The sequence below is a fragment of the Sinohyriopsis cumingii genome, chromosome 17 (assembly GCF_028554795.1).
Source record: "Sinohyriopsis cumingii isolate HCF-2022 chromosome 17, ASM2855479v2, whole genome shotgun sequence".
NCBI classification, from domain to species: Eukaryota; Metazoa; Mollusca; class Bivalvia; order Unionida; family Unionidae; genus Sinohyriopsis; species Sinohyriopsis cumingii.
This window is the reverse complement of record NC_142977.1, coordinates 21,782,199-21,800,209: the sequence shown is the minus strand read 5'-3', so window position 1 is coordinate 21,800,209 and position 18,011 is coordinate 21,782,199. Positions and strand designations below refer to the sequence as shown.

Sequence of the window (18,011 nt, the reverse complement as noted above, 5' to 3'; positions counted from 1 at the left end):
GATAATGCTGATGTCAGTGTTAAAGAAATATGTCACAGAGTTCTACATGTCATAGATGTTTTTACACAAATCAACAAGTTTCAGAATTAGTATGTCAAGAGTTACTTTAAGAATGTTGGTGAATAGTCTTGATCAAAGTGTGCCACCTATGTTCATGGATGCTTGTCATTCAGTCGGAGGATCTTTCTCTCCAAATTTCTGTAAGTGTGACACTTTGTGTGGATTTTTGCTCAAAGTCAAGTTCATGTAAGATTATGGCTGTCTTTTAAATAGTTTCTTTCATTAAATTGCATTTGGTTTAAGACCCTCTGTTATGAGATTTTAATAAGAAATAGCAGTAAACATATATATTTATTGTGATTATTAATTAGTTGGAATGCAAATGTAAATAATCTTACACAAAACGTTCTCCATGGCGGTAAATGGCCTTACAGTGCTGGTGTGCCGTGGAACCACAATCACTGAATAAACTAATATGAGACTGTTTCTTCCCTTGGTATTTTTTTTTTGTAAAGGGATCAATTTTTATGAATTGATTTCACTCGGATACTTGTTGCAATTACATAAACTGGTGACACTTTCTGAGAATCAATATCAATTCAAGAACATCTGTGGTATATATTGCACTTTTCTGAAATGTTCAGTCAATTCTAGAAATTTCATCACATTCAAGACTATTAAAAGTCACTTGGAACATTCTATACTTTCGGACTTACGATAGGACTTTTAGGATTATATGGGATTGCATTCACAACACACTATGTTCCTGTATTTTATTTATATTGTTGGCTTCCTTTCCTTTCTGTTAGTATTTGGAAGACCTAGAGGCTTAACACCAGTCAATTTGATTTTTGTCTAATGGAGAAAAATAGACAAGCGAAAATTTGAAGTTAAATCTACCACTTAGTATGCACCTTGTATGACAGATGTAACTGACAAAAAACACCTTTTACAAGTACATCTAATCATCTTAATTATCACCCAAATTAATTAATTTGAAAATTAAAAATGCTAAAATATTTTTTTCAAAAGAAGTCCTAGAGTTTAAGGATTGCCGCTGAAACGGTTCAATAACTCCTCGATCCTGTTAAAACGAAGATTCATGTTATCATTAATATTCTGTTCAACCGTTGTAAAGCGTTCGTTCATGTTTTCTTTGATGCTCTGTTCAATCGTCATTAAGCGTTCGTCCATACGTCTGTTCATGTTCTGTTCAACCATCGTTAAGTGTTCGGTTATGCCGATCTGCGTTATAAGTGGTTGGGCTGTTGGTTCCTGCTGTGACAATTCTCTTTGAGGAAAACATTTAAACCTGTTATTTATTAATCCAAGTTTCTCAAAGATAGCTTTTATAGGCGTAATGAAACACTGGCACCCTGTTGAGGTTCCGCCCATAACCATTCCAACTGCATGCAGATTTCGAATGTTTCCACCTAAACAAAGGAACACCAATGCACCTGAGTCACCCGATGCTGCAAAATTATACGCTTTTACTTCCAATTGCCCCATCATGACAGGGAAGGTGTAACTGCCCCACGTGTTCACCGGTCGAACAGACTCTCCGATCCATTCCATATAACCTCGTGTTATGCCCGTGGTGCATCCGTATTTGATTACCAGACATCCCCTTTGACTAGAATCTATATCATCCAGAATTCTCCCACTGGTGTAGAACATGGGCTCTTCAGCTGTAAAGCCTATAATTATAGATAATTTATATACATTAAATGGTTATATTTTAATAACCAATTAATCTTATTACATTTAAAATGATTCAAATCTGCTTCTTTCATACTGTGTCATGTTGTCTACTTTGGGCAAATTTTAGTAGATTTAAAGTTATGATTGAAACGTAGCAACGCATGTTACTTTATACACATGTTCCATAGAAAAGACCGTAATTATTATGAACATGTTTGAGCTTTAATGGTTTAATTATTTCGTTGATGTAAAACCTAGTTGCTTTGTGCAAATATATATTTGTCGTAACCTCAACATAATGAGATACAGACAGAACATGTTTAAAAAAGACGTTTATAAGATATGCAGGTCCAGGGTTTTGATAAAACAACAGTATAAGTGTGACTGGATGTTGTCGATTAAACGTTAAGTCATAAATGTACAAACCTGAGGAACGGGAAAACATATTAGGATTGAAAATACTTAAAATGGCTCATGATTTTAATCCGATTGTATCAAGATTTACCTTGAACTTGCACCTTGAAATACGATTGTAACTCTAACATAACATAAGTGGCACTGATAATATACACCTTTTGCAGATTGTTTTGTGATTATTTCGTTTAATACTCTCAATAATTATTGGTCGGTGTTATATTTTCATTACCAACATCTTCAAAATCACCATCAGGAAAACTTCCCGTTTCTGGTTTCCTTTCATCATCAGTAATTTGAATGATAGCTGCATCAACAGATGGTGAAAATATGTTTCCCGCATCCAGGGCTATGGCATGTACCCTCCCAAAACTTTGCCAACCATGTTCTGGTGTAGGCTGATATATTTCTATTTGTTCGCTTCCTCGTGCAAGATCATTATTTAGGTTCCTCTTCTCTTCTTCTCCTAGGCTAATGTATTTTTGAATCTGGTTTTCTTCTAAAACAACATGAGCAGCTGTTAGGCAACCAACTTTTTCACCAGGAAGGTCTACAAATCCACCCAAACTCCCCGTCAATCTTCCTGTTATACCGCAGCCCATCCGTAGTTTTTGGTGGTATTCCATTGCATTGTGGTTTCCAAAGAAATAAAATTCTCCTTCTCTGACATCAGTAGCTATTCCATCAATTTCTGTTGGGAACTCCTTTTCGCCTATTGGTATGATTCCCTTGACTGGAACATAGAAAACTATGCACGTGTCCTCTATCACATGCAGTTGTTTAAACAAATAACCGCGTGACTTGACAGGGCATGGTCTAATTATACTCAAGTTGCTATGTTCCTTCATAAGACTCGCAGTGTGTGTTGCAATACAGTTGTTCAAACGAGCGACGTCCTCAGATCTGATTGTCTTGATGCCATATTTCTCTGTTATACTTCTTTCTTCATCGTTAGGTACATGTTTATACTGAATGTTGATTGAGTAATCGATAAAAAGTTTTAGGATCTCAGTCTTCTTCAGTATGCACTTCTGGTTTTCGAGAGTGACCACAAACACAGGAGTGAAAGGATCATTTGGTTTATATCCACACCAGACACCTACAGACTCGGGAATCTCCCTCAGCAGATTAGACATTTCACGCAGAGCCAACTGGATATTTGTGGAATACCCATTTTGTTTTACTGCTCTCTCTATGATACTTCTCTTTGGAATCCTTTTGCTTCTTATCATTTGTTCGACCTTCTGAGTATCGTTTCTTATTGCCTCTAAAAATTCCATTTCATCCTGCAAGACTGAAATGAACAGACATATTGGTTACCACAGCAATGATTAGAATGCACCCTTTACTGACCGGTTGGTCAAATATAAACAAAAATCTTCTGCACTGAACATTTTTACTCCTAAATGGACAACACTTTATAAATTTTCGATAATAACTTATACACGAAGTGTAATTTAGCAGAACTGAACGTTCCAAGGAGGGTAATAATATGTGGGACATAATGTTACTTTATTTTGTTGATGGAAAACAATTTTCTCTAATTTTGCATATTTTGAGATTTTTGAACTTACACAGTTTGAATGGAACAGTACGATACATAAAACAAATAAGCTGCATGGTTCTTTCCAGAGGAAACCTATTTAAGTAGCATTATTGTAACTTCATTAGTTGCTTACTAAATTAGAGACAAAACTGAACGATCCTTAATTATGAATGAGATCGATGGTGGAGGCCTCAGTATGGCACATGTGGTTTAGGTTCAGTATAGTTGAAAGGTGTCATGTTTAAGAAATTCTATGACCTGTGTTAATTAGCCACGTGAAAGCCATTATCTTAATTAAGTTTCATCAGAGAAGTGGAGCATATATAATGAAATAAATTATTGTCGATGTAGACTTTTTATTATCACAGCAAAATATTTAAAAAATGCTTTTTCGAAAATGTCCTTTTAGATAGTGGCAAGTAATCCCACAACATACAAATATACATTTCTCTATGAAACCTGCGATTTAGTAATGTAATTAATGTTGATAATAAAATCATCCCTTGCAAGAATGGAGTGAACATGGAGTAACGTTTTAATATGAGATTATATAAAAAATGTGACTTTACATTTTCAAGATTTCGAGAAAGAAACAAACGTTTTTCTGGATGCGACTTAAATGGTACATAGTCTTAGATGCCATTTCAAATGTATTCATCCGCGACCTTTCTGGAAATAGGTTTTATGACTAAGCTTCATTTAAAGGCTTAAGGCTTATCTACCTCAAGCAGAAATACGGTCTTTGGATTTGTAACAAGCGCAGCTAATCACCCGTGGGACCGTCTCGTTAATATAAGAAGATCCCTCACATAACAAGTGCACCAGAGATCCTGATCATATTAGTCTGTATTTGATGCTTATGACCATGATGATAATGTAAGAGTCAGAAAGAAGCAACTATTTATTGACGGATAACGGGTGCCGGACAATGGGCACAGGCCACATCATAAGTACACCTTTTCTTATGGTCAGATTAGCTTGAAACGAAAATATTAAAGAATTTTATGTAGCATTTTGACATTTGTTTGCTGTTACGTCACAACTTCCTTGGAGACAGAGTCACTACTTGCGAAAAAACTCAATTGTAGTTGGCTACAGTGTCAGTTTTATAACTATAAGTAGTATATTGTATATGTAAATGTTGAGAAAAAGAGCAACTAAATCTGAAACAATTTCATTCATCCAATTTTTCTATTCTTTCCTGTTTTGTTCTCCCCATGTGCATGGCTCTATTTTACGTTTGGACTGGCAACAGCTCGGATTTTTAAGTGGAATAAAAGTCCTTCATAGTCGTATTTTGGTGTTCAAAAAACTTAAATATTGTTATCGATAGGTATTATATATGAACATGTCTGAGTAGTTTCCGTTAATATATATATATATATATATATATATATATATATATATATATATATATATATATATATATTGAACAATCAATCATTATATGTGTAAATCGGTTGCGTCTCTTCTGTCAGTATGTAATGGGAATATTCGCAGATGCTGAATAAATACTAAATATCCATAAAGTAGGGATAAGCTCGATATATCTCATGACAATATTAGTTTTAAAAATAAACGCTGTAAACTGTATTTACATCAAGCTACATTATAAATTTTCAGTGACACATTAAATTGAATACGGACAATCGTCTCAGTCAGTAAGCTGACTGACTTTCACTTCGGATAATCTGGTTTCATTCCGACACTGGAGCTTTATAAGAAACGTTCCTATGTTAACTTGTCTTGCAAACTTAATGACAGCTTTAATTGTGTTATCAAACTTGAACGATACTTAGGAAGATTTGCATGTTTGTGATATTCATGTTTGTCTTTTGGTATATTCTTTTCTTTGAAGCAGATCTTAATATGCAGCTGTTTGGCATTGAAACGATAAAATATATTTATATCATTATTGCGAATTTAGTAACTATTTTGTGAATTGGCCCATCAATAACAAATGGATTGAAAGGTTGGGAAATTGCAATGTCTTCCTTCGTATCTTTTCAACGAGTTACATCCTTCATAACTTAAAGGTAAAACTTGTGTTGGAAATTAACTTACGCCACATGTAACGTGTCATTTGAATACGATGACGTTAGCGTCTAATGAAGGATTCAAATACATCCAAGATGTATCAATAGCTTTAACACCGTACTCTGTAAGTCTCGTGTACGAAAGGTCCTTCTTAGTGTTGGACCGATACGCTCTCTTGAAAGTGAGCACAATCTAGCTGGATATAATGGCTACCAAAATATCAGAAGAACCCCAGTAAGCAAGAAGCGACAAAGACTCTTGTTTCTCCCCTTAGGAGAAACGTAATGAAAGCTTTAGACCGTATTGAACAAATGAGACTGACTTGATCATTCCTGGCACAGGTACGAGAGTGATCTATATAAGAAAACGGACCTAGTGAAGATTCCCTGCCAGAAATATGTGTTGGAAAAGGACAGAAACCACATCATAATTACCCTTGAACCGTAGTGATTCCTTTTCCACTGATAATGCATGTATACTGTTCCTTCCCTTCTGGGACGCAAAACAGATCAGGAATACAGTGTTAAGGATAAGGTTCTCGAAAGACGCTTCTCTAAAGGTTTAATACGGGAGACTTGGCAACGACCAAAGAACACAAGAAATATCCATCTAGGCGTCTGCGGCTTATGAGATCTGACACATGAGGGTTTGACCTAATGGTGGGATCCTCAGAGAATTTGAGAGCGGTATAAATGGGCACCTTATAGCCTTTATTCGTTGACATGAAACATACGCTTTTCTGAAAGAGATAGTGAAGGAAACTGCTAGGATCAGAAACAGTCGCGCTGCACTAATCACAGAAGAGTGTGCACTTTGCATTGTAAACCTTGGAAGTAGATTGCATTTAATCGCTTCATATGTCCCTAGTGTGAAGTTGGACAATATGTGGATTCTTGTGGAGGTAAAGGCCAGTCGACAACGGGTCTTGACTACAAGCGAGATGATTTGGTCGATCCTGTCAGAAGGATCGCACACTTTCCCACAAATTTCAGACCTGATTATACTAAGTCCTGAAAAGAGAGATCCGACATATCTAGGTTTTGAGGAAGACCCAGACGAGTCCCAGCAGAGCATCAGAGGGACATGTCCTTAGAATGGAATCTCTGAGAACATTATGTAACAAATAGTTCTTTAAATTTTGTATGATGGGAATCCCTAATGACCTGAAAAGGACTACATCTACCCCATCAACCTGGCCAATGTTCGTGGAATGAAGGCGATATCGTGTGGACAAGGACGAAACTTAACATCTTATTGGTCGAGACAAAAACGGAGTTTTTCTATTATCAGTGTGGATGGAAAATGGAGATGTGATAGTGCGCTTCGGAAAATCAATGGAGACAAAACAGTTTTTTGGTCTAATGGCGTCGCTGACCGCGGTAGTAATCTCCGATTTGAATCAGTCTTTTCGAAGAAATCTGTGTCAGTCATAAAGCCTGATTATGAGCCGAAACATTTGCCTTTTTCTACCAGCAACGTTATGGTTATTTGCACGTCAAGGTCAAGTTGTTTCTCACCCTTCACACTATGCCCTGCAGACGGGTGTGATCTCTCCTCTTACTTGACGCGGTTTGGACTGGTGGACGATAATATGAGTCTGTGATAAGGGAGTATGTTCTAGGAAAAGGATCCGACAGCATAATGTAAGGTGGAATGAAAACATGTTATAATTACCCTAACATCCCCTGAATAAAGGGGCTATCAGTGCTCCCGCTTCGACGCTGGAAATAAGATATTGCAGAGCAGGAAGCAAATTCTTAGGATCGGCTCCTTCCTTTGTTTTGCTTGGGAACAGTCTGGAGACTTTCCACCATAGTCATTGCGACAACTTCATCTAGCAAGCGACTGGTAAATGTAAGGCTACTTTGGATACAGTCGAGGCTGAGCCTGTTTAAAGAACATGAGAGATGATTACATACAATGTTCAGGGAGGTTACTCTTCTTGTCCTCCTTAGAATTGTCTAAAGGTGCTTCTAGGAAACTGTGGTCATACAAATCCTCTGACGCCAGGAAGGGAACAAATTCTTCGAAGATCGTCTAAGCCATAAGAAATGTTGACCACAAAGAGATTCCTTCTGTAGTCTAGTAAGACCTTCCAATTATTCCAAGCGGCATTGGATGTAATGATGCTCTGCTGTAGAGGTTGCTGTCGACATGGACAAATAATACCCAGGGAATTGCTTTACCGCCTTTAGCAGTTGTCGAACCTCCTCTGGATATATTGATCCTTTCATGTAGACCATGAAAGAGGAAGCTGAAAAACAATCATCATGCGAGGCTATGGTCACACGAGACAGAACCTTAAACTTCAAGACCTCTTGCCAGCTATGATCTCTACTTATGTCACAAGATGGTCTAGTGAGGGTCCAAAAGGACTCGGCCGATGAATAGATGGAGGTGAAAACCTGTAGCCAACGCGTTGAAGAGGTGACTAGCCATACTTTCCGCCACAGAATGGTCTCCTATCTCCGCGAAAAACGCACTTTTCAGCTACATAATAATCGAAGAGTGCTTGAGCAACAGAGAGTCTGGACGAGATGCTGACTTTGATAAAAATGTGTAGTCCTCACTACTACAAGTCTTAAATAACTAGTCTGGAGGCAGAATGAAACGGTAAACTTTGCCTCTTCATCGATCTATTTGCACTTTATTATGAATAACACCAACAACAACAGCAAAACAGAAAAACAGAAGATCAAACACCCCAACCCGCCCTGCTGAAGAAGAAAAACCTTATAATCAAGCAAAAACATTAAAGTAAACAAAACACCTGCGGTGTATTAACTACTGAGCAGCTTCTACAAGATATATATATATATATATATATATATATATATATATATATATATATATATATATATATATATATATAATTTATTTAGGTTAGTTTATTCACTGTTCAGAAAATATTACCGAATACTGAACGACTTCAGTCTTTCCCTGAGACCAAGATCCCAGAGAATGAGGGACTGTTTATAATAATATTGTATTATCTTGATATTTGTTAACTATTGCAAGCGTTATCATAAGAAGATGCACGTGTAATTAAACCTGTGAATGGACAAACGACGTTATGTCGATTCCGTCTCTTATTAAGCTAGGTGGGACGTACATAAATAGTGAAACCCCTCAAAATCGAAACATCAGCATATCGGAATTTGTTCAAATCCAATTTGTTTTAGTTCCGAATTTTTCCTTGTTTAATACAGTATCATCATTTTTCCCCGAGTAAACCGAAACCCCTCAACTGAATACCGAAACAAATTTAGGTCCCAAATGTTAATTTTACGGTTACAAATACCCCAGGAACCGATGCTCAATTAAACGTTGGAAATATAGTTTAATTGCTAAATTCCTAATACAAACTGGATCAAATTAATCACGGTTAAGAGGTACTTTAGTGGTCTTATCTGTTAAACAAGGATCCGGAATCTGTCGTAAGGACACATAAGGATAAAACAACACTTGACACGCGTGCGCACACAGATCAGGCTTGGCAATGGGCAAACCTGAAGCCTTGAAAAATACAAAGATCCAGCTTCTAGGGCTAGTTGCATGTATTAATAGCTAAATCGTTGTAGGTAAGCCATTTGAGAAAGACTATTTTGTATCTGGTGATTATTACTACTGATTTGTATGTGTGGTCAATATAACATCATTTGCTTGTATTTTATATTAAAATGACAGGTCTTTTTAATCAGGCATGTTGTCTCGTTTTGATGTTTGCCAACAGTGACCGATAGACTAGTTTTCTACCGGTGAGAAACTGAAACCTATTGTAATCGGTACGCTCAGAAGCTCCGCTGCTTTTAGCACATTAATGTTACACATTTGCCTTTGACAGACGTAACTAACAGGAAATCGCGGATGACTGCACATATATTCAGTTAGCAGACAAATAATATTAACAAACAAATAGACCATCAGGGGAGATAATTCATCATGTCCTTGAGCAATCGTACATTATACGGACCTGGTCTACCTTAGTTGAAGAACGATGTAATAAATAACATACAATTATCCATGCCGTCTTTAAGCCAGGCTCTCAAATTGTGCGCATCATTAATTATATGGAGTATTTACATTGAGGAGTATAATTCCTTTATTACATCAGACTTGTTGTAAAGTAATACAATTATTTTATATCATTCCTCCGATGTTTGTGTTGAATAGGACTATATTTCTGCGTGAAAAAACTGTATTTATTCATGTGACATTATACGTTTTTCAGTACGAATGTAGATGTTTAGCTAATTTTTCTTTATATGCATGTATTTACAATTAAAAAAAGTATTTTTTTAATTTTTGGCAATTTTACACACACACACAAACATACACACACACAGACACTGAAGCTCTCATATTTGCTTTCTCTCTCTCTCTCATGTCACAATAGTGCTCAGATGGACGTTGTTTAAATACAGATAAGAAGGCCTTTATTTTGTCAACCTCTTGATTTATCCCAGGCCCATATTGTTTAATAAATACATTCCGGACTAACTATGTTCATTTTTTCATTCATGGATGCCTTTCAATGTCAGTAACCTCTAACTGTAAGCCTTTAATTTTTTGTTTTACTTGTACTAGCTTTGATGCTCGATTTATCACAATATGTACTTAGAGCAAGTAGTCCTTTTCCCAGACTATGTTTTGAAATATTTCATTGTCATCTACATATAAAATCATAAACATTTGCAGCACACCCAAGTCGGTACCTGGAACACCACATTTAATAAATTGTTTTTCAATGTCATTAATAAACAATGGGCTACAAGCATTCTCCGTGACGCAAGGAACTTACACATAATAGTCCTCCGACAAGGTATGACTGAATTTCACTCTACTTTTGACGTGTTCTTACAATGAATATAGGATATTAAATAGTTTACCTCTTATTCCTAATTTAAGTACTTTATACCATAAAATAACTCCTATAACAGGATCAAACGCTTTAGCAACATCAACAAAAGCACAAAATAAAGTTATACCTCAGTTAATAGAATGATTTATCTACCCATGCAATGTGAAAATGTTATCAATTGTGAGCATACTTCTCCTAGAACCAGCCTGAGCTTCAACAAATACCTTGTGAGTTAACACGGCTTGTATTCAAGGACCTAGTAAACAATTTATTGATACGCTCTACGGTATTGACAGAGCATTTCGTATGAATAAAATAGTTCATTTGTCTAAGTCTCCGTCAAAAGACTAATATTAGTTTGAAACAGCACTTTAATTCTTCTAGTTCCAATTTATTTAGCGATCTGAGTCCATGTACGTTCGACAGAACGATTCGTAATAATATCTTATATATTTTTCCTAAAGTAATTGTTTTTGTCATTTCCGTCCTCCTTTAAAATATCGCCTTGGTGGATGCCTCCTATCTTTCCCCGTCTTCTGCCTCTCGATAATGGTAGTATGGCTGTTTGGAGCATTCTCAAAAATTACCCTCTGTGACAATAAACGCGTATTTGAATCATGCGCTTTTGAGTGTCCCAAAAATGATTGAGTGGGCTAATTTTTCTGGTTCTGATTAGAAACTCGTTCCTTGTCGTATTCGGTACATATAGATTTCATTGGTGAAACACCAAGCACACATAATCAAATTTCGAAACCTGTTAAACCTCCGTGTAGGCGTTGCGTACGTGAATGAGGAGCATATATATATATATATATATATATATATATATATATATATATATATATATATATATATGCATGCCATCAAACATATTTACACCCTTAAATAATATTCATAGTACATACCGGTTTTTCTCTTCTTCTTAGACTGAGAGCCACCACCCACAGTGCTAGAGCCCTGGATCGCTGGAATATTAATGACAACAACAATAATAAGATAATTCGATAATTCTCTATGAATCGCCGCTGAATTATTTCAGTACAGAGAAACACGGACTTCATGTATATTTCATATTACTGTCAAATCTGTCGTACGCCTTCATATCGTGGAAGCAAGAACCGTTGCTTCTAAAGAAAGGTGGCTGCTTAATAGAGAATTATGTCTACAGTAAAGTAACTTAAGGGGGCTTGAAAAAACGACTGTTTTCGCCTTTGTATGGATTTTGAGGGCTTAAAACCCGTGTCCTTTAAGGCACGTTTGAATGTACACATGGTGGTGTGAAGAATGTACAAGTCCGTGATTCATAGACAGGTAGAAAAGTCCAGTAAGACAATGTTGCGCGAGCTGTGTTTTCACCGACAATACTTAGGAACTGCTTTCATTTTCTCATAGCTCTATTCATGTTTTAAATTTTTAAACGAAAATAATAAATAAGCTTATACAGCCAACACAGGCCCTGCATATTACCCCAGACTTTCTTCAGGATCAATCATGAAAGCTAGCAAACAGAGAGACAATTGTCATTTTGCACCATAGGCTCCTCGGTCAGGTTATTCAACTCGTACATAACTTATAAGAACGGGAATATGGAACGAAGGTCCACTGATCTATTTCTCGTTGGCCTTTTTTGTTAAACCTTCAAACACGGGGCCTCGAGTGGCCTAGTAGTCAAAAGCGCTCTCCGTTACGGATCATTGCCACCTCACCTCTGTCTGCGCGGGTTCGAGTCTCGGATTCGGCCAATGTGGGTATGTGAGAAAGCTTGCCAGAAGCTTCTCGTGAGTCGGTGTTTCATTCCGGGGTTTTCTCGGGTTCTTTCTCCACCATTAAAACTGCCCGCCATGTATAGCCTATCTTGTGTTGAAAATGGCGTTAAAAACTACAACAACAATAACAACCTTCAAACACTACCACTGACATCATATGACAGGCATGTCTGTGTTTAACAGTCTTCCAGGTAGGCACTAGTAAAGTAACGTTGACTCTGTAGATTAATAATCAGCGGGCTTCAATGACCTTGATCGTTTGTGATCAAGATGTGCCGTCTCGACCTGAAATCATTTTTTTCTTTGAAGACGTGTCATGACTATGATCACTGCCCTTTAGACGACAGTTTCCTTATTACGCAATGTTCAAATCAAAGTTTCGTCAAGGTACTTATTCGAAGAAACCAAAACGATATTATTCTGAAAACAAAGAATTATATTCTAGGTCACATGGTCCAAGATCTTTGAAATTTTGGCCTGAAAGTCAAAATACACCTCTTCCTTGCAATTAAGTTCAAGCTGAACAATTGTGATATAGGTACATGCATTAGGTCTTGCATCATCATGTAAGTTTGGTATATTATTCAGTGACCTTGATTATTAATGTTTGACCTTAAAATCAATACGTTTTTCCCTGTGAGTCATCCACAAATATTTTGAAATGTACTTGGTCGATGCCTCAACTGTTTCTGCACAAATGATCTTTTTGTCGGTCCAGGTCTTGGTATTTGTATATTTGACTATACTATAGGCTGGCATCTTTCCTACCACGAGGACAAGCTATCTAAAATGATTGGCAACATTCAATGGCGGAGAACTCGAGTTTTTGTGCATACACGAAATTAGCAACAGACAGATGGACCGGCATCCAAATATGATTAGCTCTGTCGCATGGTACGAGTATAAAGTTAGAACATGTTAACAGGTCACCATTTCATATGCAATCAAATTTTCAATTGTGTATGTTGAGTCGCTATTGCGTAGTCTTACTTTAAAGTTCTTATGGAAGGACGGAGGGACGGATGTATATACGTATATACGAATATGTTCAAATCAAGTGTGTGAAACTAAATGTTAAGTCGTGCTTTGCTTTTGTTTGTTGTGACAGTGTTCAGTCTTAGTATAGCAAGTGTCAAAAATGAACAGAATGGATTCATATTACTGCATCTTAGCAAATACCAGCCATCATTATTAGTAATGTAATCATATATTCGGCCAAATATCTTAATTGTTAATAGTCTAATTTTATTTCCGGCCAGTCATTCAGTACGGGTTTCAATAACCAACACGGAAGTTTTTACCTGACGCTGCACTGGGCAAACTATTCTTCACTTTTGAACACTAGTGGTGATTAAATTAGACAGTACCTGAAAATCCTCACTAGACCCATGAACCAGCAACTATTATCAACAATACGGATGTAAAGTTGGCTAAGGCAGATTGACTACACCAGCTGTGCACAAAATTCATTATTTCTGGATTCTATATTCTTTTTCAAAACGTTGGAACTTGAATTATAGGCAGCATAAAGTAAATTTTATCCTAAATGCTTAGAAACATTTGATTTGCCTTTAGCCAATTTGAAGCCCCGATTTCCGTTTGAATGTATATATCCCCATCTCTCTATCTCTCTATCTATCTATCCATCTATCTGTCTATCTATCTATCTATCTATCTATCTATCTATCTATCTATCTATCTATCTATCTATCTATGTGTGTGTGTGTGTTGAATAACACTGAAGTTATTGTAAGTGTGCATTGAAGGCTAGGTACAACTACCCGGAATCGGTTTTCTAAACAAGTCTCACTACCGTAAAAGTGCTGTCTACTTGAATTGGAAGACTATATGTTTTATACATGACATCAAACAATTATGTAAACCTTTAATTCTATATTTAGTACTGACCAATGTCTTTATTTTTAGCAGAAGGTGAGCCACCACTCGAGGTACTAGTCCCTTGGGTTGCTGTAATAATAATAATAACAATAATAATAATAATAATAATAGTAATATATATTAGTCGATAGTAAAGTATAATTGGAGACGGAATGTTGCAATGCATATATATATATATATATATATATATATATATATATATATATATATATATATATATATATATACTAAAGCTCCATTTATCCTAAAGTGTCCTATTCTTTTTATCTAATATCAAGTCCGTAAATATAAAAATATAAAATCATTTAAACGCTTACATTCCGGCTCAATTCAATGTCGTCACGTCTGATTCGTCAACGTATTTAACTTTCGATAGTATGAATGCTTGAACCATTGCTTTGACTTTAGTCCTTCTAAAGCCATGATTTCCATTTGCTTCCGAGTCTGATCAAGAAAGTGCTCTTAATGTAGCAGGGCCATTGTTCCTATTAGCTGATTACTATCACCTTTAATTTCCTTCAATACAGCAATATATCGTAACTGCAAGTGTTGATTGAAACCGATTTGGTAACTAATTACGTGTTTTGTTTCTGAGCATTCGTTTTACAGCGGTTTAAGTAAAAGTCACCCAAATCCTCTCTCTTCATATCTCTCTCCCCTCCCTCTTTCGCCATCTCCCACTTTCCATATTCTGTATTGATATAATGGGCATCACCGACGTGCCATCAACTGTAGCCAACGCGTTGAAGAGGTGACTAGCCATACTTTCCGCCACAGAATGGTCTCCTATCTCCGCGAAAAACGCACTTTTCAGCTACATAATAATCGAAGAGTGCTTGAGCAACAGAGAGTCTGGACGAGATGCTGACTTTGATAGAAATGTGTAGTCCTCACTACTACAAGTCTTAAATAACTAGTCTGGAGGCAGAATGAAACGGTAAACTTTGCCTCTTCATCGATCTATTTGCACTTTATTATGAATAACACCAACAACAACAGCAAAACAGAAAAACAGAAGATCAAACACCCCAACCCGCCCTGCTGAAGAAGAAAAACCTTATAATCAAGCAAAAACATTAAAGTAAACAAAACACCTGCGGTGTATTAACTACTGAGCAGCTTCTACAAGATATATATATATATATATATATATATATATATATATATATATATATATATATATATATATATATATATATATATATATAATTTATTTAGGTTAGTTTATTCACTGTTCAGAAAATATTACCGAATACTGAACGACTTCAGTCTTTCCCTGAGACCAAGATCCCAGAGAATGAGGGACTGTTTATAATAATATTGTATTATCTTGATATTTGTTAACTATTGCAAGCGTTATCATAAGAAGATGCACGTGTAATTAAACCTGTGAATGGACAAACGACGTTATGTCGATTCCGTCTCTTATTAAGCTAGGTGGGACGTACATAAATAGTGAAACCCCTCAAAATCGAAACATCAGCATATCGGAATTTGTTCAAATCCAATTTGTTTTAGTTCCGAATTTTTCCTTGTTTAATACAGTATCATCATTTTTCCCCGAGTAAACCGAAACCCCTCAACTGAATACCGAAACAAATTTAGGTCCCAAATGTTAATTTTACGGTTACAAATACCCCAGGAACCGATGCTCAATTAAACGTTGGAAATATAGTTTAATTGCTAAATTCCTAATACAAACTGGATCAAATTAATCACGGTTAAGAGGTACTTTAGTGGTCTTATCTGTTAAACAAGGATCCGGAATCTGTCGTAAGGACACATAAGGATAAAACAACACTTGACACGCGTGCGCACACAGATCAGGCTTGGCAATGGGCAAACCTGAAGCCTTGAAAAATACAAAGATCCAGCTTCTAGGGCTAGTTGCATGTATTAATAGCTAAATCGTTGTAGGTAAGCCATTTGAGAAAGACTATTTTGTATCTGGTGATTATTACTACTGATTTGTATGTGTGGTCAATATAACATCATTTGCTTGTATTTTATATTAAAATGACAGGTCTTTTTAATCAGGCATGTTGTCTCGTTTTGATGTTTGCCAACAGTGACCGATAGACTAGTTTTCTACCGGTGAGAAACTGAAACCTATTGTAATCGGTACGCTCAGAAGCTCCGCTGCTTTTAGCACATTAATGTTACACATTTGCCTTTGACAGACGTAACTAACAGGAAATCGCGGATGACTGCACATATATTCAGTTAGCAGACAAATAATATTAACAAACAAATAGACCATCAGGGGAGATAATTCATCATGTCCTTGAGCAATCGTACATTATACGGACCTGGTCTACCTTAGTTGAAGAACGATGTAATAAATAACATACAATTATCCATGCCGTCTTTAAGCCAGGCTCTCAAATTGTGCGCATCATTAATTATATGGAGTATTTACATTGAGGAGTATAATTCCTTTATTACATCAGACTTGTTGTAAAGTAATACAATTATTTTATATCATTCCTCCGATGTTTGTGTTGAATAGGACTATATTTCTGCGTGAAAAAACTGTATTTATTCATGTGACATTATACGTTTTTCAGTACGAATGTAGATGTTTAGCTAATTTTTCTTTATATGCATGTATTTACAATTAAAAAAAGTATTTTTTTAATTTTTGGCAATTTTACACACACACACACAAACATACACACACACAGACACTGAAGCTCTCATATTTGCTTTCTCTCTCTCTCTCATGTCACAATAGTGCTCAGATGGACGTTGTTTAAATACTGATAAGAAGGCCTTTATTTTGTCAACCTCTTGATTTATCCCAGGCCCATATTGTTTAATAAATACATTCCGGACTAACTATGTTCATTTTTTCATTCATGGATGCCTTTCAATGTCAGTAACCTCTAACTGTAAGCCTTTAATTTTTTGTTTTACTTGTACTAGCTTTGATGCTCGATTTATCACAATATGTACTTAGAGCAAGTAGTCCTTTTCCCAGACTATGTTTTGAAATATTTCTTTGTCATCTACATATAAAATCATAAACATTTGCAGCACACCCAAGTCGGTACCTGGAACACCACATTTAATAAATTGTTTTTCAATGTCATTAATAAACAATGGGCTACAAGCATTCTCCGTGACGCAAGGAACTTACACATAATAGTCCTCCGACAAGGTATGACTGAATTTCACTCTACTTTTGACGTGTTCTTACAATGAATATAGGATATTAAATAGTTTACCTCTTATTCCTAATTTAAGTACTTTATACCATAAAATAACTCCTATAACAGGATCAAACGCTTTAGCAACATCAACAAAAGCACAAAATAAAGTTATACCTCAGTTAATAGAATGATTTATCTACCCATGCAATGTGAAAATGTTATCAATTGTGAGCATACTTCTCCTAGAACCAGCCTGAGCTTCAACAAATACCTTGTGAGTTAACACGGCTTGTATTCAAGGACCTAGTAAACAATTTATTGATACGCTCTACGGTATTGACAGAGCATTTCGTATGAATAAAATAGTTCATTTGTCTAAGTCTCCGTCAAAAGACTAATATTAGTTTGAAACAGCACTTTAATTCTTCTAGTTCCAATTTATTTAGCGATCTGAGTCCATGTACGTTCGACAGAACGATTCGTAATAATATCTTATATATTTTTCCTAAAGTAATTGTTTTTGTCATTTCCGTCCTCCTTTAAAATATCGCCTTGGTGGATGCCTCCTATCTTTCCCCGTCTTCTGCCTCTCGATAATGGTAGTATGGCTGTTTGGAGCATTCTCAAAAATTACC

The 18,011-nt window shown here is 36.1% G+C and overlaps 1 protein-coding gene across 1 annotated transcript; it reads right to left on the bottom strand.

The window, feature by feature from the left end:
• Positions 1–307: 307 nt before the first annotated feature.
• LOC149777908 (uncharacterized) lies at positions 308–14,405 on the bottom strand. The gene is made up of 4 exons (XM_089939003.1): positions 14,234–14,405; positions 11,465–11,524; positions 2,348–3,409; positions 308–1,697 (listed from the first exon to the last, which is right to left on the bottom strand). The coding sequence occupies exons 1-4, from the start codon at positions 14,388–14,390 to the stop codon at positions 1,045–1,047; spliced, it is 1,932 nt and encodes a 643-aa protein (XP_089795129.1). The 5' UTR covers positions 14,391–14,405; the 3' UTR covers positions 308–1,044.
• Positions 14,406–18,011: the final 3,606 nt, after the last annotated feature.